The sequence below is a fragment of the Eurypyga helias genome, unplaced genomic scaffold (genome assembly GCF_000690775.1).
Source record: "Eurypyga helias isolate BGI_N326 unplaced genomic scaffold, ASM69077v1 scaffold6954, whole genome shotgun sequence".
Taxonomy (NCBI): Eukaryota; Metazoa; Chordata; class Aves; order Eurypygiformes; family Eurypygidae; genus Eurypyga; species Eurypyga helias.
In genome coordinates this window covers 16,629-40,118 of record NW_010246795.1, presented here as the reverse complement: position 1 = coordinate 40,118, position 23,490 = coordinate 16,629, and the positions used below count along the sequence as shown (strand labels likewise).

Here is a 23,490-nt window from a genome sequence, read left to right as displayed (position 1 = left end):
GAGGGCAACACAAGCACTCTTATTTTCCCATATAAAACCCAGTCTGATGAAGAGAATTACAGAAGAATCAAAGGTGTAAGACAAGGTAAAGCAGACTGAGGTCAAATTAGTAATTGCTTTGCACACAGGCCCACTTCTACATCCTTACAAGCCTTAGCCTGGGTTGAAGAATACAAACGAGTGAGAAGAGTACTCTGCAGCAGCGAAAAGTTAACTGAAGTGCTCACACTTCCCACTTCTACCTTTAATACTTCCCCCGCTAAGTCAGCATCCCTGAGCTGAGTAACACCCAGAGGAACTGCGTCACTTGATGTGATGAGAAGTCTGACTTAGTAGCATGTCAAAAACCAAAAAATTGTGACTATGCAAGAAACATTTTCCCTCTAACGTGTACCTAGTGCTTCAGACTCGGGCAGTGTGCTGCAGTGTATAGCTGTCCTCCATATTCTGGTGCAAAAAGAAACCAGAAGCATAAGATACCAGTCCTGAGCAGAACACAAGAGTCTCCTGGTGCCATCTAGCTGAGTGACGTGAGAGCTGGAGAATTCAGATAAGATTTCAGTAACTCTACTTCACCTTTAAAAAGATATCATAGCCCAGCTATCTAGTCAGATGCAAACTTTATCCTCTCTGCCTACTGGACTGTAACATCATGCCTCTGAATCAACAGAGTTTGGCAAGGCAGAGGCACTTCAGATTATGATGCCAAATTCACTGCTGATACATCAGCAGGGACTTGCTGTGGTGAAGGATCTGCTGGTAAGAGACTGGCATCAGCTGTCTTAGAACTGACAGTGGCATAACGCACTCAGGGCAAGCAGGGCTTCTCTTGTGAACAGTGCAACTTGCTTCAGGGGGTATGAGATCCAAGAGGAACCTTATCGTACAAGCATGCTTCTTTGTGCCAGTCCTATACTGTTGTTAACACAGCATCTTTATCAAAACTGCATACTATCATGCTTTCCTAAATTCAAGTCTTACAGCTCCTGTGAAAATCGGTTTCAGAGTGTCCATTTCCCAGTAAAACCTACGGCTTTCGAGCACTGTTGGAGTCCCCATTGATTCCAAATTCACTTACTCTTCTGGCAGATGCAGTGAAGGAGTTGGGCTCGGGTGGTGGTATTTGCTCAGTGATGCTAGGCCTGGATTCATGGCTGGAGTGGTTGGCAAAGGGCTCTTCCTTCCTTTCTACAATTTTAAACAAGAAGAGAAACCAGACGTTTCAGTATCGCACTCCCAAGGCCCTTCTTTACAAGCACAGTGTGCACCATGCTCAGGTTCAGCATCGATGTGACCTCAGTGCGCCCCAGATCACAAAGATGATGTCAGTGCCAAGGCTGAACAGGGATTTCTGCAATCAGGCTTTCTCCTAAAAAATACGATGGATACATTTGCCAGGCAAAGCTTTTGAACTTCCCCACAGATAAGCAAAATCTTTACAGAAAGCACCTTAAAGGAGGACAAACAGATTTTTTTTTTTTGGTTTATTCACAATTTTGCCTCTTCTGAGGGCTTGTTCTTCCCCTGTAAAACTCAGGAAGAAGAGCAGAATATGCAATTCCTACTGCAGCAGGAGATCACGCATCCCCAAACGGGCCTGGTGGTGGATTTCATTGCACACTGCTGATGCAGTTACTTATGCTGGTAGGCAAATTTCTGATCTTCTACCGCAAACTGCATTTTTCTACATGAAGCTGGGACTGATTCACAACAAAAAATCCTTAACAGGGCTCAAAGCAAGCTCAGCAAACCCTCTCAAAGCTCACAGCTGGCTCCCTGGTTGTTAGACAACTGAAATCACCCAGTATTACAAGTTCGTGTGTTTGCACCATGCATGACATAAGAACATCCACCAGCCATTACCAGTGGGAAAGTAAGCAGAAACTATGTCTCAGGCAATCAGTTCAATGGACAGGAGTGCACAGGGCTCAGAGACAGACTGTTTACCAAACACAGCCACATGCAAGGTGCCTAAGAAATGATGTACCACAGCAACAAAAGGTTTTCCCCTGGCAGCTGTGAGTGCCTCACAGTGTTATGGTTTTGAAAAAACAAAGTCATTTTCAGTGTAACCACCCAAACAGAACTAGTGAGTGAGGTATGTGTAGTGAATAAAGATCTTCTATTACATATAAAAAGCAGTTTGCTATGAGCATCTCTGAGGATGGCACTTTGGAATGCGAAGATCAACCTTTCTGAATCAAATGTTCTCACTCCGAGAAATACAGATTCCAAGGCCACGGAAAACAGAAAAGAGCAGGCCAAGAGGAATGTTTGAAATCAACAGGCAGCTGGCAGGACTGACAGATGCAGAATTAAAGAGACAAATATGCATCTCCCCTAGGACAGTCTGCACGATGTTGAAATCGCAGCCACCTTTCCCTCTCATCTCAGCACTTCCACCGAAGTCATCCTAACGGAGTATTGCGTTTCTTGAGCTGAACACTCCGGGGCACTGCACTTTCAAACAGCCCTTTAGGAAGGGGCAGCAGACTACCCATTTCCCCTTGGCACACAGCACTCCATGGACATGCCTACGGACAAAAAATGACATACTTGCTGACTGCTTGAGACTGAATCCTTGACTTTGTAGAAGGGGAGAAGAGACCTGACAGCCAGCGGGCTTTACCGGCTGGGCTAGAGGGTGACTGGTAGCCTGGTCTGGAAGCTCATAGTCCAGAGGTCAAGCCTAATTACAAGGGCACAAGCTTGAGTGGTAATGACAGGCTGAAAGGACTGTGAACAATGCGACTGAAAGTCAACTGCAGAAAAAGGACGGGCAAAAAAAAAGTACCTCGTACTGGCAGCATGAGAGACTGCATGACCACAGGCATCATTGTCTTCAGGGGAGAACCCCACGCTGTATTTTAGTAAAATTTCAGCACTAAACATTATGAATTCCAGTCCAGGGAAACTGGCGAGAATTAGTTTAATCTCCCTACAACAAATCTAGTGAGACTAAAAATTAATTTCTATAAATTTGGCTTAAGTATCATTTTTCTTGTGAGGTTTTTTTTTGGGGGGGTGGGTCTTTTTGGAAAGAAGAGAAAACAAAACTAAAAAACCCCACCCCCAAACACTGAAAGCTTCCCTGGCCTGCTTTAATTCACAATAATTCTGTATTGTAATAGTTACCAGCACAGATAACAGCCATAACATTTTATACTGATTTTTCTCTTGTTTATACAGAACCCAATGCAAAGTTGTTAACTGTCCCCAAGATGACCAAAATGGCATGAATGCAATTAGCTTCTCTTGTTTGTAGAACTCAATTTTCTTACAGACTGTAACAAACACGGTACTCTGAAGCACTCTAGCAACTTCACTGCTCACCTCTTCAAATTTCTCCTCCTGCCACAGCCTCTGCAATTTCCACAATTTATCTCAACCTGAGACATTTCAAAACATGCCTCAAAACAAACTTCTGTATTATACTGTCAGCTTCCACACCGTCCCATCAGTTACCAAAGTTGTTAAAGTTCTTTGGTTTAAAAAGATTACTCATAACAGTATTTCAGCTTTTGTTTTTTCTTTTTCTGGACTTTGAACACTTGAGAACAACAGACATCATCTATCTGTCCAGCACTGCTCAGAATTACAAAGCCATGTGAATATTGAAACTCAGAAGAAAATTAAGAGGAATAAGGAAATAATTCCCATGTTTTCCAAAAAACATGCCAGTACCACACGGGCTGCCTGGCTCCTTCTCTGCTCCCTGGGGTCCGGGAAACCCTCTGCTCGCCACAATTGACCACCGAGCCACAGCAGGAGCTGTTGCCAACACTGAGACCCTCAACATCAGAAGGATATAGACTGGTTGGAGCGAGTCCAGAGGAAGCCACGGAGATGCTCAGAGGGCTGGAGCACCTCTGCTGTGATGAAAGGCTGGGAGAGTTGGGCTTGTTCAGCCTGGAGAAGAGAAGGCTCCAGGGAGACCTTATTGCAGCCTTCCAGTACCTGAAGGGGCTACAAGGAAGCTGGGGGGGGACTTTTTACAAGGGCCTGTAGTGACAGGACAAGGGGTAACGGGCCTAAATTGAAAGTGGGAAGGTTTAGATTAGATATCAGGAAGAAGTTCTTCACAGAGAGGGTGGGGAGGCACTGGGACAGGTTGCCCAGAGAAGCTGTGGATGCCCCATCCCTGGAAGTGTCCAAGGCCAGGCTGGATGAGGCTTGGAGCAACCTGGTCTAGTGGAAGGTGTCCCGGGGGTTGGAACTAGATGATCTTTAAGGTCCCTTCCAACCCAAACCATTCTATGATTCTATGAAGACATGCCTCCTGTATCCAACCAAGCATTTCAATGTGTAGCAGATAATAAAGCATAATTTTTCCTAAGACTGTCTTTGAAACTAGTAGCACTGTGACACTTACTATTTCCTATGAAAAACTATTCTCATCCCTGTTCATCTTCGGAGCCCTCCTGTAACGTGTGGGCTGATGTTATCTCATGAACCTTGTCTTAATACTGAAAACGTGCCTCTCATCCACATACACAACGGACAGCCACATCTGCATCCAGCTGGACACTTTCATGGTCATTTTGTTAGAGACTGGAGAAGTTCACAAGGTAAAGTTTCAATTCTGATGGAAAATTCTCAAAGGAGCCAATAATCTCTCGAGCAGAGGAGAGCACAGGTAACAAAACCTGAAGCTGAATCATTACTCAAATGCTTTTTGTCATCGACTTGTTTTAGCTTTAGCTGTTTGAAACAGATTGGTATAATGTGCTTTGCTCAGTGAAATAACTCCATAAAAAGTTGCTCTGGCTCTACACAGAATTTAATGCTGAGTGGTGCAGCACTTCCCCTGCTGAAGGATCTCATGCTGCTCCTCAATCCGTTCAACACCACGTAGCTCCACTTCACCCAGCTGCACACACGACAGCGGTGTCTTGGTCAAGTTCCTACCTCATTTACAAGAACTGGCACACAGATGTACAGGGCTGCTGTCTAGTAAAATCCTGATTTAATGAGCAAATAAATGTGACTTCTACTGCATGCCTGTTTCTAGCGCTGACTTTGCTGCATTTACTTGATTTAAAAGCCAAAAGATTATTTCACTGTGTTACTGTCATACCCAAGCAGCTTTTGTACTACCAGCTCTGCAAAGACCATCCAGGATACTCAACATCTCTCACACTGCACTGAACATCAGTGTTGATACAAATAGAACACACAGGTGACAGTTTTATTGGTGCAAGAAGCAGGACAGAAGTTTAAGCCACAGTTTGCTGCAAGGACCGATTTATTACTATGGTGGGATACAGGCCAGGTGAGCTGATGTTAAAAGTAGTTTAACCATTAAACACACCCTAATCCAAGATCCATCTCTCTTAGCAGAAATATTAAGTACAAGTCTTGACTTACTGTAAAATTAAGTAGCGTTATTTAAACTTTCTGTGCTGCACATAAACACTGTTTAAACTAAGGAAGCCTTAGAAATTACGGGAAAAAAGGAGGTTGGAACAAAGGGAGTAGGATGCCAGCAAATGCATAATGTAAAGACTAACGTGATTGATTGAGTTAACCCTTATTTTCCACTATGTTCTGCAATTATTACACCTCAGTCAGAAAAAATCCTCATCTTTTTAACTACATAGAACAGCTTCAGCCCTTCATTTCATTTCTCTGATCCAAACACAGCAGGCTATTACCTTCCTACGTGTTCAGTTGGCTTTCTACCACCTTGCAGTAACTGTAGTACTCATCCTGAAACTGGCCAACAAGAAGAATACCTGTTTAAGAACAACCTATGAACAATGTGTTATCTTAAATTCAAGTGAGAAAGAAGTAGAAATTAAAATACTATCTGCTCCTCTTTTTTAAAATTATGCTGATTTGGGAGACAGCATTTAGATCAGCTTTTTTTAGTACAGAGTTCTCCATATCCTGTACATATACACTGGAAGTAAGACTTGGAGGGCCTCCTTATGAACCAAGGAAAAACAAAGGGAAAAAAAAAAAGCAGTTCTCAAATTGTTCCCGTAATACTGCTAGACTAAATATTTAATCCAAGACTGTACAAAGTCTTACCTGACTCCTTTTCAGCATCTGATTCTGAAACTTCATCTTCTTCAGCTTCTTCCTCTTCTTCAGAGCTAGAACTGCTAGAGTCCTTGTTCTCTTCTTCCATCTCTATGGACTTCAGCGTGTCTTCCTCATAAAGAATCTTCTCTTTGCTGCAAGATACGGAAATTTTAAGGGCTACCAGGTAAATGAGTTCTTTCTGAGTTCTCAAGAACACATAGACTTGATTTGCTACGTATAAAACAAGCAAAAGGACAAAATCTATCTACATACTCAGCATGCCAGCACTTCCAGCTCGCCCATTTGCCACAGATTCCAATGCCAGTTTTGCATTTCCTAAATTTGCCAGCATTTCTCAATCCAAACAAACGTGGTCTCTCTTTGCCTGGTGCAACACAACCCATCAGCTGGGCTGTATGGCTCTGTGTGACTGCAAAGGTGCAGTTCTTAGTCCAAAGGTCCAATCGGCACCATCAGCAAGAGCAGAGGCTAGGGCACCAAGCACCAGCCCAACTCCTTGTTCTACTGTTTAGTGGGTATGTTAAGAAACAGCTGAAACTGTATTTAAGAGAGATCAGATTTAAAAGAATCCATGAAATGAAGAGCAGTAAACTTTTTCTAAGCCAGCTGAGGCCAGCTGACTGCTAACAGATGAAGCTGTCCTCCCACTACACTCTCTGCAGCTTCTTTTCAAGAAATAGGAGGCACGTACTTGAAGAGTCTGCTTTGAGGCCTGCCGTTCATGTCGGCTTCAATTAGCTTATTCCTCGTCTCCTTCTCATTTCGCAACTGTCGAAAAGTCCAAGTAGATTGGAGAAAGAATGAAAAGAGACATCTTAACAAGCCACCTCAGCACAACCCGATAATTACCAAAGCATAAGGTCAGCCCAACCTCGTTAGATGCAAAATACTGTGGATTAGTTTAACGAGCCAATCCAACAGATGCACATCTGCAGAAGCACTGATTATCTGGGACTAGAGCTCGGTGAGAGCACAACCACACCCCCATAACATCCTTAGACTCAAGCTGCATTTAGTAAAACCTCCAGAGAAGTCAGCAGCTGTCCCTGCCGAGATGGAGTCCAATCCTGACTTCCACAGCACTGCCCTGCCTCCTCCCACGCAGACGCAGTGCTGGGGGTCTGTCTACACGTCTCTGTATACCCACGAAATCGGGCCAGATTCAGTGCAAAACTTGCTACTACAGCTCTTATTTCCTTGCTCTCCGAGGAAGGCAATCAAGTATGCCCCGTCCTGGCAATCCAAGGGTCTCCCAGGAGGATGGGTCACTCCGAAATCTCTCAAATGCCATTGCACCTCTGATCACCACAGCAACTGAGGTATTTTGCCCAGAGAGCAGCAATATGTGGAAGGTGTCCCTGCCCATGGCAGGGGGGTTGGAATTAGATGATCTTTAAGGTCCCTTCCAACCCAAACCATCCTGTGATTCTATGATAATATGAATTTTGTCACCACTGATGGACAAAACAATAACCAGAAAACTGTTCTGTAGCTTCTAGAAGCACAGACACAGCTGAGGTAGAAAAACGGATGGCAATTAGAGGTGCACTTTTAAGGCTGTCTCTTTTCTGCCTTGTCTGGCCTAGTTGTTCTTTCTCTTTTGACAGGAGCTGACAGCAGGCACAAGAAGCAAAAGCTCTGCACATTCTGAATGTGGGAAAAGCTACACGGAGTCCAATGAAGAGCCAAAATTTAGGGTAGAGCATGTCATTGAACAGAAGAAACTGTTGGAGCACAGCAAAGTGAAACGCAGGAAACAGCCTGCTCTGTTCAAAGGTATTTCAGAGACTAGGAAAAAAAAATCCCAACTCAAATTAATTCCTTCCAGCAAACAAAATCCCCTCTTTGCTCTGATAACGGAAGCAAATCTTTTCACAGGGATGGCATATTGTTCCACTACAAGCTTTGGATTAAAAAACTGATTTGAGAGCCATTTTGAAAGTGAAATAATGTACTTTAGGGATGTTGTGAAACTGCTGATCTCATCCTTGACAAATACAAGTTTTCTATTTTAAGTGATAAAAATGGCACATGATAAACACACATGATAAAATGGCGTTGAAAAAAGTATATCTGCTAAAAAAAAAGTGTGATAAGATCTGGATTTTTCTCTTCTTCCCAGTTCTACTATCGCTTGCTACACTCATTTAATGAGAGGAGAAGGCCTTTATATAGTGCTGCTATATAGAGAACACAGAAGGCTGCTAGCCCCTGCAAAGCTGGCCTAAAAATGGGCTAGCACCCACCCCAAAAAGATTATTCTTGCTGTTTTTTCTATTCTTTTGAGGAGTGCAGTTTTCTGTAGAATCCCAGTGTAGTGAGATAGGAGGAAATCCAAAACACACACTGATAGTATTTATCAACACCTCATTTAGGAAGAAGATGATTAATTTTGTAGAAGTTTCAGTTAATGCTAAGGATGTTATTTAAGGATGACAGCAGCTGTGTTGTGATCAGAGCTTGAGTTCTACCACCCACATTGCCAGTTCCTCAAAATACTTGACTGGGTTTTATCACCAGTGTTCTCATTATGTCTGTTTCTGAATGTGATGTTTTAAATGATACTTTCTGATTTTTACTTTTTTTCAAGAAGGCTGGTCTGTGTTTTGGAAGCACCCAAATGAGGTAATTGAGTAGACCAGATGAAACAGTAAAAAATCCAATCAAAAAACAACTTTCTGGCCTGATGACTGGCTTTACTTTGATGAAGATATATTTTCGCTTTCCTTTTTCATGCCATCTTTCTGCTTATAACCCCATGCAGTATCTCCACTGCGTTATGAAATGGCAATTTCATACAGTTTTAAAATCACAATTTTTTTTAGTCCAGAATTCCCTGACGTTTATAATTTCTTCTCACTCAATCAAATGTTGCCCTGTGGTCAGAAAAGCAGACACGGTAACAAATCTCTTTCTCAACAGTGACAGCACATTTCCTTAGATGCAAACACAAACTTGACTTGGGTAATCACTCATTAAGAAAAGAGCAGGTTGATGTTACCGAGCTTGCCAGCTAACAAAGTAACTGCAGAATAGTAACAATTCCAAAGATGAACTATACATTCCTTACTAGGGCATGTAATTCCGCATGTCAGCATGCCACTGACCTTCCTGATGCAGTCATCCACTCTTCCAGAATTCTAGCCATTAAAAATATTGGTGTAATTAAAGATTCCCAATGGCTAACACAAAAAACATTATGCGTGTCAGCTTCACGTGTCTGTTGATGCCATGTGTCTTAGAGAACACTCGTGCATGAAAAGGAACTTGAGAGTTGGAAAATGATCTGCCGGAAACTCACCACAGTCTGTTTCTTCTGCAGCATTTCCAAATGCTCAACCAGCCCCTCATCAGCCACGTCGAATGGTGTCTGGCCCTGACGCAGCAAGAGGAGACAAGAGGAGATCCGATACGGCACGGTGTTAATACTCAGAAAAGCACTATTTGCCCATAAAGAACAAAAGTAAACATGCTGCACATCCTCCCTCGCCAAACACTAAGCAACATACTATTTCACTCCAGAGCAGGGCCAGCCACGCGACAGTGACGGTAGCTTCACGTCTCAATCCATGATCAGAGCAGCCTTAATCATGGAAGTGCAGTTCCCTGATTGATGCTGCTTAGATGTAGCAGCCAGGACTTACACATTTGGGTTTCCAGGTTTCTCAAAAAGACACTTGTTCTGAGAAGGACTGTGATCAACCCGCTCTACTCTATCATCATGTATTTAAACCTCTTGAAAGGTGGCCAAGCTTCAGCAGGCCACAAAATTTGGGAGCCATTTCCATATCCAAGGGGATTTACAAAATAAAACAAAACAAAACAGAAAAATTACTCTGGGGCACAAACCAAGAAATCAGTTACATTTTATTTAGCTTTCACTAAAGCTAAAATAACCATTTTATTAACAACCTGCTGGCTAGGGAACAAACACACACAGGCTGTCGTGGCCATCTGACTGAGCAAGGTAACAACCCTTGACTGGAAAGAACAGGTAATGCAGCAGCTACAGCTGTGTAGCTCTTCAAGTATAGCACCATACAAAACCCACCCACATTCTGAGCATTTTGGAAAACCACCTGACAGCACTTAAACCAAAACCAATTCCCTGTATTTTGGATGCAAAGAGCCATGATAACATGGCTCCTTCTTTCACCTCAGTTTCCAGATGCACTCAACCCATACAGTGCACGTTTCTCTTATCAACTTCTCCTGCCTGCTTTCATCCCCCAGTGCTGTTCCAAGCACATACAACCTCTTTTCCTCCTGCAGAAGCAGCCACGGTACAACTGAATCTGCTCCAGCAGGAAGCAGTTCACGGACACTGCCTGGATATTACAGCAGGGAGGGGAACACAAAGAACAGCCCTGGACAAGCACGTGTCAGCCCTTGAAAATCCAGGGCTTTTCAAGGAAAAACATCTATTAGGATGGAAGAGGAATTTTTTTCCTCCTTTTCTTTTTTTTCCTTCCATCCTATTTTTCTTTACTCATTTCTCAGGAATCTGAGTCAATTTTTCCATTTCCCTTTTCATGAGCTGCCAGTTGCTCAAGTTCACTAGTTTTCAGCACCTTATACCTTAATATTGGCATATTATTTTGCATTCCAAGATTGTCTTCTCTGCTGTTGTTTAATTCATCAGGATTACACTAAAACAGGAAGACACAGATCAGCCCTCATCCTTTCTTACAATCTTGATCCTAAAGTTTACTCATTGATCTTTTCCAGTAATACCTGAAACTGTTTTTGCCTTCCTCTAATCAAAAGTCTTTATTTTCTGACACTTTTAAATGCTCCAGTGCACATGCCAGGAGAACTGCTCGCCGTCTAACTTTGCCATGGCGTTCGATCAAGTGGTAGGCAATGAAACTGATATTCATCTGGCTATAAAATACACTGCATAGGTTGTGCCAACATCTATGCGCACTAACCAGCTTGTTCCTGATGTCCATATCGCACAGTGCCTCGGCCAGGATGGAGCAAGCTTCCTTCACTCCCCAGTGCGCAGCAGCGTGCAGCGGAGTCCAGCCGTCGTTGTCCTGGATGTTCAGACTAAAGCCAGCCTGGATCAAGAGCCTGAGGGAAGAAGCAATATCGATTTCTGCCCACCCGAGAATGACCTCTTGACCCAGAAGGGCTCACACCATCAGCCAGAGTAGGTAACAAGGTTAACAATAAGCCAGTAGTTTCTTGTTTATTCCCCTACACAACGTCCCACTAGATGTGCCTACAACTTTAACAGAAAAGGGCAGGAAATGAAAAGTGACTTCTCTCTAAAACCCGTTGGAATGTGTCTAATGGATAAGGTTCCCTTTCAGTATGTCCTCAACTGGAAGAACACCTTAATTTCTAATCTGGCATCGGTGACCCAGTCCAAACTCCTGCTCCAGTGAACACCAGACTTGCCCAGGCACTAAGTAACCATCTCTGCAGACTGCCATCTCCGTAACGGGGAGCCAAGCACAGCCCCTGGCAGGAAAAGGACGTGTGGTAACTGGAGCTCAGTCTTGGTTCCACCAGAGAACAAGCTCACGCTGTGGGAACGATCCATAAGGAAGTGATGCCAGCAGGACTGCCACATAAGAAGCCATTACTGTGATTGACTGATGTGAAATTTGCAAGTCAAACAGCCCACGTTTGGGTTAAACAACCCAAAATGCATTTTGCAGACTAGTCCTTGCACAGTTAAAGCAAATCCCACCCCAAGTGAACCTGCCTGGGAACACCCTCACATCACATTTACTGTTGTTCACCTTCCACCCACTCCCTTCTCTACCAGAGCAGCGTGTCAGTGTCGCACAGCACCTGGAGCTTGAATATTCCTAAACAGAAGGAGCAGAAGAGAGCCAATTGTTGTCTGAAGCTTCAGAGACAGATGCGCACTGGTACAGCAGTGATCAGATGGAAGTACTGAGCGGCTCGTGTATCAGAACTGACTATTATCCAAGTTGCTTAAATACTGAAGAACATCCCAGAGTAATTCTTCAAGTCTGGTAAAACCGCTACTGACAATTTCCACTGTGGGAAATTCCCCCATCCAGAGGCACCTTTCTGCAGCACAAGGGAAACCCAGCATGATCCCAGAGTGGCATCAACAGTTTTGAAACTCCTGCAGCTTTACACCGATGCATTGCCGTGCCAAAGAAAACACAGCCATCCTATAGCAGCAGTGTCTTTCTCTGGGAAATGCAATTTAAATTAGGTGCTGACTTAATGTTGATTTTCCAGCTGGCAAAAGGGAGGAACATAGCTGCTAAGAGACTCAAGGTCACAGACAAATTCCACATCTGATTTGAGAGTTAGCTAGCTCCTGGCTTTCAGCCCCTTTGGTTTAAGTCCCTGAAGCTTTGCATTTGAACTTACAGGGTGGCCATAAAATACACAAGTGAAACAATGTCAGCTCTCCATGAGATCTGTTTATTGTTGTACCGATTAATGCCAAGAAGTAGCTGTCCAGAACTAGTCACCCAGCAAATAGTAAATGCAGAGCCTCACTGACGAGTACTGGATATACAACCCTCCACGGAAAGTCCACGGGACCAACACCTCACATTCAGGAGACTGACATTTCTGTTCCACATGAGCTGTGCTAGGTTAGTGTTCTTGGGCACGGTACAGGCACAGGCAGCATATAACTCAATTATGAGCTTTAATGAATGAATACAAATAGGAAACATGGAGCACAACAAAATTACTAGAGCTTGATAAGAAACAGCTCTTACACACCAAGTCTTACACACTTAAAGCTACGAAATTAAGGATCAAGATAGACGAAAACTTCCAGAAAGGATTTTAATGTGGGCAATAACCCTGCTGATGTTTACGGACAGCTCCACCCATACATAAAGAGCAGATAAGAAAGTGTGCTGTTGGAAACCTTAATTTGACCTTACCTGTAGAAATATTAATGCTTTATTGCAAACACTGCATTGGGCAAGTTTATGTTCATAATAAGCTTGTTAGTGCTAAGTAGAAGCATAACTGTTTTGTGTGGGTACCCCTCTGTCACTGCTGATGGCTGCAGGAGCAGGAGGGTTAAGGAGCAGGGGATGGTGAGACAGGCATGGACACTGCTTTTTTCCACTAGACTGGTCACCTAAACTGTGTGTTTGTGATCATCATGCAACACGTATTGTCACTTTGTAGGCTGAAATTATGCTTTTATCCCCTAATACTTTTACCTTGCTAGTCCTAAAACTATTACTCTAAGAGTGAAAATTAAACCTTCTAATTTATGTCTCACACTCTGAACAGCTTTCATCACTTTAAAGGCCTAGAGGTATGAAGGGAATCTTCCAGTCCCTGTGTATTTCTAGGTGAATCACTGTGGTTGGGTACATAAATCTACAGAACCTTTTGATAAACAGCAGACTGAAAATCTCAGGATGAAACAAATGTCTCTCAACTATAAAGCTTGATGTATTCCTTATGAAAACCAACCTTGATTCAGTGCATCAGCCCTGGGAAGGAGGTCCTACCTCATGACTTCAGAATAGCCCTTTGCCGCAGCAACATGGAGAGCCGTGGCACCTGTTCGAGGCTGCCTTATGTCTTCAATTCTCCCACTGTTCAGCCACTGTCGGGCATCCTGTAGCATTTGCTGCTCCTCTTCTTTTCTTGCCAGGTCTAGGTCTACACCTAAGAGGGCAAAGCACAGAAGAAATTATCAAGTGAAAGCTCTCAGCTGCTTAAACTTACCCTGTGATTCATTTGCTATACAATATCAGTAAACTATTTGCACTCTGCCACACTTTAAAAAAAAAAAAAAAAAATCAGCAAATACATCTTCTAGGAGCTGGGAGAACTCCTGCATCACTGACAGAGACTTCAAAGCTGACTGACTTAAAAGCTCTGAACACTGAGCCACTGGTTGCAAACCAGCCCAACTAACTAGCAGCTCAACTGTGAACTGTGGGATTGCATTCGAAATACACAGTGGCCTAGACTGAAGTAACAAAGTCATGAAGAACAGCTTAACAAACTGAATTAAACTCTAGTGAGAGTATCATCTGCAGTGAAGATCTGAAGAGATGATCCTAAGTCATCTCCCGCAGCATGACCCCCCAACCGTATGCTCACTCAAAACTCAATACAAGCTGCACAGAGACCTGTACAGCACCAGAGCTATTCATGCCAGGCACACCAAAAGGAATATTTAGTTAATTCCACTGAGCAGCAAACCACCAGATTCTGACCAAACACGATTCTAAATCACTTGGAGCATAGAAGGCTGAACCCAAATCTACTCTGATGGCTTTAGATGAAGTCAGATCAAGTAAGTTTATCACTACACACTTCTGGTATAACACAGACCCAGACTGTGGGGCTTTCTGATAACAAGAGTTATCCCACCCCAGGAAACAACTGCTACGATGCGGAGAAGCCAGGTGGGTCTGGCTGATGGGCTGTGTCAATTGTCACTAAACCAGCAGGAGGTTGGTTTAGTACCTTAGACTTGTTCTCGCAAGTGGAGTTTCCAGGATAATGAGGTCACGTGAGGCGCTCTATCAATCAGAAGTACAATACAGCTCCACACAGGATTAATCATAGAATCACGGAATGGTTTGGGTTGGAAGGGACCTTAAAGATCATCTGGTTCCAACCCCCCTGCCATGGGCAGGGACACCTTGCACTAGACCAGGTTGCTCAAAGCCACATCCAGCCTGGCCTTGAAGACATCGAGGGATGGGGCATCCACAACATCTCTGGGCAACCTGTTCCAGTGCCTCTCCTCCCTCTCTGTGAAGAATTTCTTCCTGACATCTAATCTAACCCTCCCTGATTTCAATTTGTACCCATTACCCCTTGTCCTATCACTACAGGCTCTTGTAAAAAGTCCTCTCCCAGGACCCTTGTAGGCCCCCTTCAGAAAGCTGCAATGAGGTCTCCTCGGAGCCTCCTCTTCTCCAGGCTGAACAAGCCCAGTTCTCGCAGCCTTTCGTCATAGGAGAGGTGCTCCAGCCCTCTGAGCATCTTCGTGGCCTCCTCTGGACTCGCTCCAAGTGGTCAATATCCTTCTGATGTTGAGGGCTCCACAGCTGGACGCAGCACTCCAGGTGGGGTCTCACCAGAGCAGAGTACAGGGGCAGAATCCCCTGCCTCGACCTGCTGGCCACACCTCTCCGGATACAGCCCAGGATACGGTTGGCCTTCTGGGCTGCCCGCACACACGGCCGGCTCATGTTCAGTTTTTCATCAACCAGTCCCCCCAAGTCCTTTTCCTCGGAGCTGCTCTCTATCCAGAGTACAGCTTGCTAACTCAGGAGAAAATATGAAGGAGATGACAACAAATCTCAAAAATCAAGAAGGGTGCGAAAGAGCAAGTGTCCCTATGGATTAGTTCTTTCAGTATAAGAACGACATGATTCCAAATTAAATCATGGGGCATTAGGTTTAAAACAGAACAAAAAAAACACTTATCAAGTCAGAGTCTGAACTGTGAAACCCATTACCGCAGGATGTTGTGAAGATTAGAATACAACTGGCTTTAGAACAAGGATTAGACCAATTTGTAGTTATTAAACATAATGCTATACATGCCAGGAGTTTCCAACAAGGGCTGCACGAGTTCACAAAACAGAAAGCCACGGGGGATTCACGGGTACACAGAAAGCCCATCTGGCTCAGGAATTCCTTGAAGCAGTGCTGAAGGCTGGGAAAATGTTTGGGAGGGGAATCACACACACTTGTCTTCTTGTTACAGGTTGCAGCAGGCATTTGCTTATCACTGCTGTTGAAGGCGGGCTACAGAGCTGGATGGACGCTTATTTAAAGTTCATACCACATTTACTCTAGCAGTTACGATCCTTTTAAGCTGTGTCAATGGGAAGCTTCACGGTGGAGACAGATGGTTGTTTCAGGGCATCTTAGCAGGATGCCACTAATGTGGTGAGGCAATGAAGAAGCTAAGCAGAATCCCAAGAAGTGTCAGGCAAAATATCTGCAGCTGAGGCAGAATTACTGCCTTAGCAAGGTTTCAACCATGTTATTACCATGTACAGTTCTTGACACCCACTTTCAAGAGAAACAACTTACACCAAAGTAAAGAAAGGATCTCTATCTTTCTGGGCATCCAAGGAGGCCTGACTGCAGAGAGGAGACAGGCACAGTTTGGACAGCCCAGTAAAACAAACGCTGACCACAGACACAATTCTTCTTTTTTAGCAAACTAAATACAAGAGAAAAGGACTATTTAATCTTATTTCAAAGTGGAGGGAAAAGGGGAACAAAATAAGAATGACCTTGTCACAAACACCACTAGCCCAGAAAGTGAAAAGTTTCTATTTACCAGAAGGAACATGATCCTGCAACAATCTTCTGAGGGGAACACTAACACAAGTAACAACAAGCTGTCAGATGGGCGGCTAGAAACTCAGCAGTGGAACAGTAACACGGTTGACAAAGCAGCAAGGGAGTCGCCTCTTCCAAACCATACAAAACAGCTTCAAAAATAAAATAGCCACCATGTGTCAAGTAGAGTGTATCTGTTAGAGAGGACTGGATTCAATCCATCATGCAAACAACCTCAACATCAACCTGCAGTCATAAAATAAACTAGACTGGAAAGAATCTTCGGGGGTCTCCAGCCCAAATTCCTGCTCAAAGGAGGGTAACTTCAGACCCAGATCAAATGGCTCCCGGCTGAATGCGGCTGAGTGTTGACTACATCCAGTGAAGGCAATTCCACAAATTCCTTGGGTCCCTGTTCCAACACTGTACCACTTTCCTGGGAAATATTTTTCATATGTGTGTGTATATGCAATTAATGTCAATCTTCTCTGCTCAGGGTAAGTATGCACTCCACGTATCTCCAGTGTGGACAGTGCAGTCTACATCAGCTCAAGTTGTCTCAGTTCATCACTTCCCACATAGCTGAGATAAATGCATCCTTCAAAAACATTCCTGATGAACTTCATAGATAGCGTTTAAACTTCTTACACATACGTACAGACACCTAACCACTCACAGATTTCATGAGCATGAAGAAAATGTTACAGTGATGAAGCATTTTTTAATCACAACACAAATTACACTGTCCAAGATGTTTCTTCTACCAGTGATGTTTCTGCAGGGACAGCAGAGAGAGCAGCCCCTCAGACAGGCATACCTGATGAGAAGGGGGAAAAGGCAGAGGAGATGGGCCTGCAGAATATGTTTAGGGAAGGATCAGGATAAGGCAGGTCATTCCAGGCCAGACATACTAACTTCCTGGTCCCTGTTCTTGGCAGAGCTGTATTATCAAGTCTTAGTGAAATCAGACTTTTCATTGATAACAGAGGTCACAAGTAAAATCTCACTTTAAAAGCAAACAGACCTAATGACTCAGATTTCAGTACTGTGTTAGCTTGCTTTGAAGAACCCTAAGGACAGAGACTGCACACACAAACCTGCATCTGTTCCACTGCCCTGCTACCAAAGCAAAATTTGTCTGCTGCCTCTTGGGCCAGATTTCAGACCTCATCACCTACAGACAGTAAGCTGACTGAATTTTCTTACAGAAACTCTTAAGAGGTCCAACTCTCACATAATCAATCCCACTACTGATTTACCTTGTTTCTTTACTTGTTCCAGAAGCAGGTCCTTCATGGCTGCTTCCTCTGCGATGTCAGACGGGACTTCACCTTCACTGTTCACATTGGCCACATTGGCTCCATGACTAATCAAGTACCTACGTGAATGAGACCCACACCGACGTGTTAGACCTTGTGTGCAGGCTTCAGACCAACTTACACAGTAAGTCAAGTACCAGAACAAAATATGTGCCTTTCTCATTCAAGTTCAATTACCAAATGAATACCTTCTTCTTATCAAACTTCTAGACTGAAAAAGTTCCTTATTAATTGAAGGCCTCCGGTCAGTGGCTCACAGTTTTTGTTTCTCTACAGTTATTCAAACACCCCTAGTTCTTGCACTAATTTGATCAATTATGTTTTTAAAATAAATAAAGAAACATTAAAATAGGCCAAGCCATCATCAATTTTTTAATTTACCTTTCTGTAACCATACCAAAAGTTCATTCAGGATCATGTCTTCTTTGGCTTGTACATCTTGTAAGCAGTAAAATTTTGGGAAGTAAAAGAAGTATCTGTTTAAACACACAAATCTAGGAGGGTGAGGTTGTTTAGTTTTAAACTTTACTTTCAATGTCATTGAGAAATAGTTATTAGTATTCAAATTTTGGTAACTTTTTGGTAGCTGTGATGGACTAAACACATAAGCATGGTATGACTGGTAAAGAATAACAATATATTTGAAGAGCTAGTATTTGGGAAGAAGAAAAAACAAACTGATAAAGGATCATCCAGAGAGCTAAGAACTGTTCAGGAGTACAAAACAGACATAAATGAGCCCCTGAAAAAGTTCTTTTTTGCTAGAATATATTGTGGAGGACTATCTTGAGAAATACTATTGTTTTCCCTTATTCTTCTAAGCTATAATGCAGCCTCTAACTCAGAACAAATATTTCCATTAGGAAACTACCATTTACGTTTTCCTACTCTTTGGTTCCAGTTATTCTAGCACTCCAGGTCATATATTTAAGCAATTCTCAAACTCTCAGAGCAGCTTGGTGTACAAGTAGTCTGGTATCAGTATCTTGTCTGGGACAAACAGACTATTGGTCCTTTGTGAGCACAATGAACACCCAGATCAGATGCAGAATGTTATTTCAAACCCTGGAATTAGAAACTGTGTCAAGACGACTCAAATCTTTGTTGGGAGTCACTTAGAACAGGTTACTGCTTTGCTTTAAACATCTACTGCACATCTTACATTTACTGTCTCTTCTTTTCTACGTATTTTATGTTTGTACTCAGTAAATGACCTAATCTCTGACAGGCCTCAGAATTTCACCTGGGTATGGCCAAACTGAGCCTAGTATTTTGTGCTGTAAACATAAAAAACCCACAGTAAGATAAAGCCTTTTTTAAAGCTACTTTTATCTACTTCTCCATCTTCTGTCAGACAGCATGCAAGAGACAGAAAGGTAAGGTCTGAATGTGAAGAAAAAGAAAAGATGCTGTTGGCATATGGGTGACTGCGGAGCCCAGAACAGTGCAGGTGTCTCAGTCTCCACACGGCTGCGGTTCCGCTCACGTAGGCCTGTCTGTGGTGAGACAAGGTGGCTGCTTTGCAAAGCCTCAGAACAAGGGAAAGCATTGGTGCAGTCCCCCTCTGAACTGCACTGCAGTGCGCCACGTATCTACTGTTGGGGGTTTACACCAGAATAGCCACACATGGGTAATTACACCCATGGACATTTTATACAGAAGCAGGACTGTTCAGTTAGAGGAATAAAATCCCGCTCGGCTCCGAGGTAACACTCAGAGTTCTACATGGGCTCCCGGCTGACGGAAGCGCACAGCAGACAGCAGCAGCAGAGCTGGGCTCCCTTCCACGTCGCTCTGTGAGCGTGCTGCCCATCAGCCACTGCGCTTCCCTTTTGCTCGGCGTTTTCGCTGAAGTATCTGATGAATCATAAGTCACTGTAATGGGATCAGCAAAAGGCAGCCAGTTGCAGGCTCCACCTTAATCCTCACAAATTAAGAATTCAGCAACAGGAGAAATGCATCTATTTTCAGCACTGCTTCCCAAGACGTGGGAGAAGTCTCAGAGCACCAATCGCCTGTGTACCTGCTCCGGAGAGGAAGACGTGCAAAGTGTTACAAATACTCAGAACAGCCTGAAACTCACTCACTCTGCTATGTTCAGATAGCCACACGATGCCACGGCATGAAGAGGGGTCCAGCCCTCGTTATCCTGCTGGTTCACATTGGCTCCATTTTCTACAAGGAACTTCACCATGTCCAGGTTCTCATCTATACAGGCCTGAGGGAGAAAGGGAGGGGGGACATCCAGGGAGTGAAGGATTGAAGAGAAAAGGGGAGGGGGAAGGTGTTGGTGTTAAATCAAGAGTACAACCTCCATTTGCAGTTTATTGACAGCAGATAATTCCTGAGCTGAATTTCCCACACTGTTAGCTAGCACACCTGAACACTTAAGATAGCAGAAGTTCGTGAAATAGAATAAATTAATGTCAGAACTTTCAGAAATTAACTGTAACACAGAATCGCCAGGTGAACAACCTCTGAATTTACTCAAGCTTTACTTCTCACCGATGGATCTGCTTCCTTTCTCTCTCCCACACTGTTATCTCCCTGGAGTGAGGGCACACTGTAAAATGATATATCCATATTAGAGTTAGGTAGGGCATCAAGCTCCTCTAAGCAAGACAAGCTATTTAGATTACACTGTTTCCTCAAAACGTCAATGAAATAACATGATAACAGCGAACAAAGCGAGGTATCACTAGTGGTAGGGATGAGCAGGGAGAGCACGAGGTCCAGAAGGCTGACTGAAGCACACCATCCCTATGCTGGGTGTTGTCCTCGTCCAACGTAACCACAGCCAAAGCAGAGTTCAGAATAAGTTAGTAACTTCTTTATTCTGCAGCATCTGTTCATTTTCCTGACTATAACAAAGTACAGCTTTCCCTGCTAGCTCTGCAGACCCTGAGAGCTACTAAAGAGAACGACAACCCTTTATTAGCCACTGTATTAATTCCAGAGTCTGCATTTAGAGGCCTGCTAGCTTTGAAGTTGCCAGAAGAAAACCTAGCTAGATTTTCAAGTCTCAACACTTCTGTTGGGTGGAATTCCTCCTTCCTCAAATTCCTGGCTGCAGCACATTCTGCATTGCATTTACAGTTCACTGGAGGCTGCTATTTAAGGATGAGCTGGCAATTTAATACATTCATCCAAATGCATGTGCCTCAGCTGAGAAGCACCAAGCATGACCAGGAGGCGAAAGCACTGACTTTTGATGCGGGTCCGTCTGCAGGCAGAAGCCCCGTTCCTCATTACCAGAGGGGGAATCAGCTTGGTTGAAATTACTCCAAAATCTCAGCACTCAGTCCTTCTGCACAGCTTGATGTGGGCACATCCGTCAGTTCCGCAGTCAGATGACTCCCAGATGATCACTCGTCTATAACAAGCAACGCCGCCTCTCCATTCCTATGCTAGCAAGTAATGAACACCCCCCTCCCCAAAAGAGAGAATCGCTGCTTTGCTCATTTCAAAGGAGAGGCATGCCCTATACCAGGACATCCAACTTTTGTCACTCCTACTGCAACCGCAAATCCAAAACCAGCCTTTTACCCCGCAAACACAAGTTACTCCTACATGTGCTTGGCGCTCAAGCAGCCATGCAAAAGACTAGCTTTTAGATTTCTATGGAGGCTTCTAAGGAAGCACGCTCCAGAAAACTAACTGCTAGTACAGTTACTTGGCAAACACAAAAAAACACAGGCTACATCTATGGCACTAGGAAAGGAGGCCCCAGGAGCAGACTCAAGCACCCAAGTCCCAACTGAGCCCATGCTGAAGTGTTCACGTCTCCTGCCGCTGTTTTAGACTGGTTTACCTTAACCTTTGCCAGAAAAGCACAAGCATAATTGCAGAAATAGTTTACTTCAGGGACTGCACCAAACCCAGAATGGATGAGACTGTTCCTGGGGTGGCTCTGTGCGCCATGCTTAGTCCATTAACACTCTTGCACCCTCAGGCATGAAACAGCTTCATCCTGTAAACCCAGCTTGGGTGAGTTCCCTTCGATTATTTCAGGCAGTAGAACTGGAAAAAAGCGCAACAACCCAAATCAAAGATCTTGAGGACTGAAGAGCATCACAGTGAGGTTGGAGGAATCCCAGGTCTCAGCACAATGAGGTAAGACATGGTTAGGCCTGAGCAACGTGGATACAAACTAGGTTCCATCACCAGCCTCAGGAGCAAGGTTTGGTCCTGGGACCATCACCTGGTCCAACCTCCTGCTCAAAGCAGTGTTAAATCTGCTCCTAGATCAGTTGCTCAGAGCCTGTTCCAGCCAGTTGTTACGGTCAGCAATGATGGAGACTCCATGGCTGGTCTGGGCCCTGTCCCAGGGATTCACCATCCTCTCAGTGGGTAATTTCTCTTACCATCTAATCAGGATTTTTCTCACTGCAATTTAACCCTCTTGCTGAAGTAGTACAGATGTACCACGTCTCAGCAGGTGATGAGAGCAGGAAACACAAGCCAAACATTCCTACTGTACAGTGAAACCAATGTGCACTCAATATGCACGTCATTAATTTTAAGACGCATTCTAGAAGGGATGCCCTCCTGATTTCCATAATCCTGCAAACTACACAAGCAAATCTCTTAGTGGCTTACATCCATAAAAACGCATCCCAGGGAAGTAGGAAGGTAAAGTATGCAATGCACAAAGAAGTGTACATGGATATACAGGGTAACATAATGATCCCTTTTCTGTTCAAGGAGCGATGTTTTGGGAATTCGAGTCTGAGTCTGTAAAACTCAAAGCTGATCTGTATTTCACTGCTGCCCATATTTATTGTGATACACTTCAAGTTGTCCCTCAACACACCTCAAATTAATACACTTACGGTTTTATTGATGAGTTATTTACATGTCAGCCTGGGAATACAACCACTACGTAACACTTTTTAAATAAAACTCACTTCATCTAAAAGCGTGTTGCTCCAAGAACAGACAAGGAAAGTTTGCTCATGCAGTGAGCACAAGCGATTCTGAGTAAAGAATTATAGCTGCAGAGAAGAATTTTACCAGCATGGCTCTGACAAAGCAGCGAGGTAGGTGGTTCATGCCTGTGCACACTTACTGCTCTGCTGTATCTAAGTATGACCTGCAGTTTGAGTGTAACTCTAAATTTAGACTGAAGAATGTCTCTATAGTGTAAGCTTTGTATGTATTTGATATGAGAATTGTATTTACACTGTTTATCATTTAAACCACCCAAATACACCCACTATGTCTACACGTACTGGGAATCGGCTAAGAGAAGAGAGCAGTTCTTGCTCAAGCTACTGGTCACAGCAGACTCTAATTGTGGTTAGATGCATAAAAGTGCTCCCTTCCCCCCCTTTCAAAAATTCCTGCCTGTTATTGGCCTCCTAGTTCTGCTGGTCCCCATCTCGATGCTTCCTACGGAATGCACGCTAGAAACAGAGGGATAATGCAATCAACCCCCACCTGCTCCTACCCAGAAATCTGCAGTAATTTGACTCGCCTGGCTTCCGAAGAGATAAACCAGAAGTGCCGAAGCTACACGGGTGCTGACAACAGCAGGCAGTCGCTCGCTTCCCCGCAGGAACCACAGCGCATTTCGCGCCTGTCGCCTGCGTTTGCCGCAAAGGTAAAGTCAAGCCCAAAGGTGTATTAATCCTTAACGGAGCAGCAACGTATTCTTTAATATCTAAGAAAAACAACCCTCACTCCACCCTTCTGCACCTACGTGTCATGACAAACTGCTGTTCAAGTTACGTGATCAGCAATGTGACAGTGCTTGGCAAATATTTATTTTAGTATTAATTAGTGACACGTAAGAAGAGAAATAACCATGGAGCTGCGCAAAGCGAACAGTTTT

General features: G+C 43.9%; 1 protein-coding gene across 1 annotated transcript; it reads right to left on the bottom strand.

Moving 5' to 3' along the window:
• Positions 1-1,031: 1,031 nt before the first annotated feature.
• On the bottom strand, positions 1,032-21,578 carry LOC104508797 (protein phosphatase 1 regulatory subunit 12B-like; the record flags this gene model as incomplete). Its single annotated transcript, XM_010150531.1, has 10 exons — positions 21,517-21,578; positions 19,969-20,134; positions 19,745-19,875; positions 17,598-17,716; positions 13,527-13,686; positions 10,980-11,124; positions 9,350-9,424; positions 6,740-6,816; positions 6,034-6,179; positions 1,032-1,188 (listed from the first exon to the last, which is right to left on the bottom strand). Coding segments are annotated over exons 1-10 (1,238 nt in total), but the record flags the coding sequence as incomplete, so codon positions are not given.
• Positions 21,579-23,490: the final 1,912 nt, after the last annotated feature.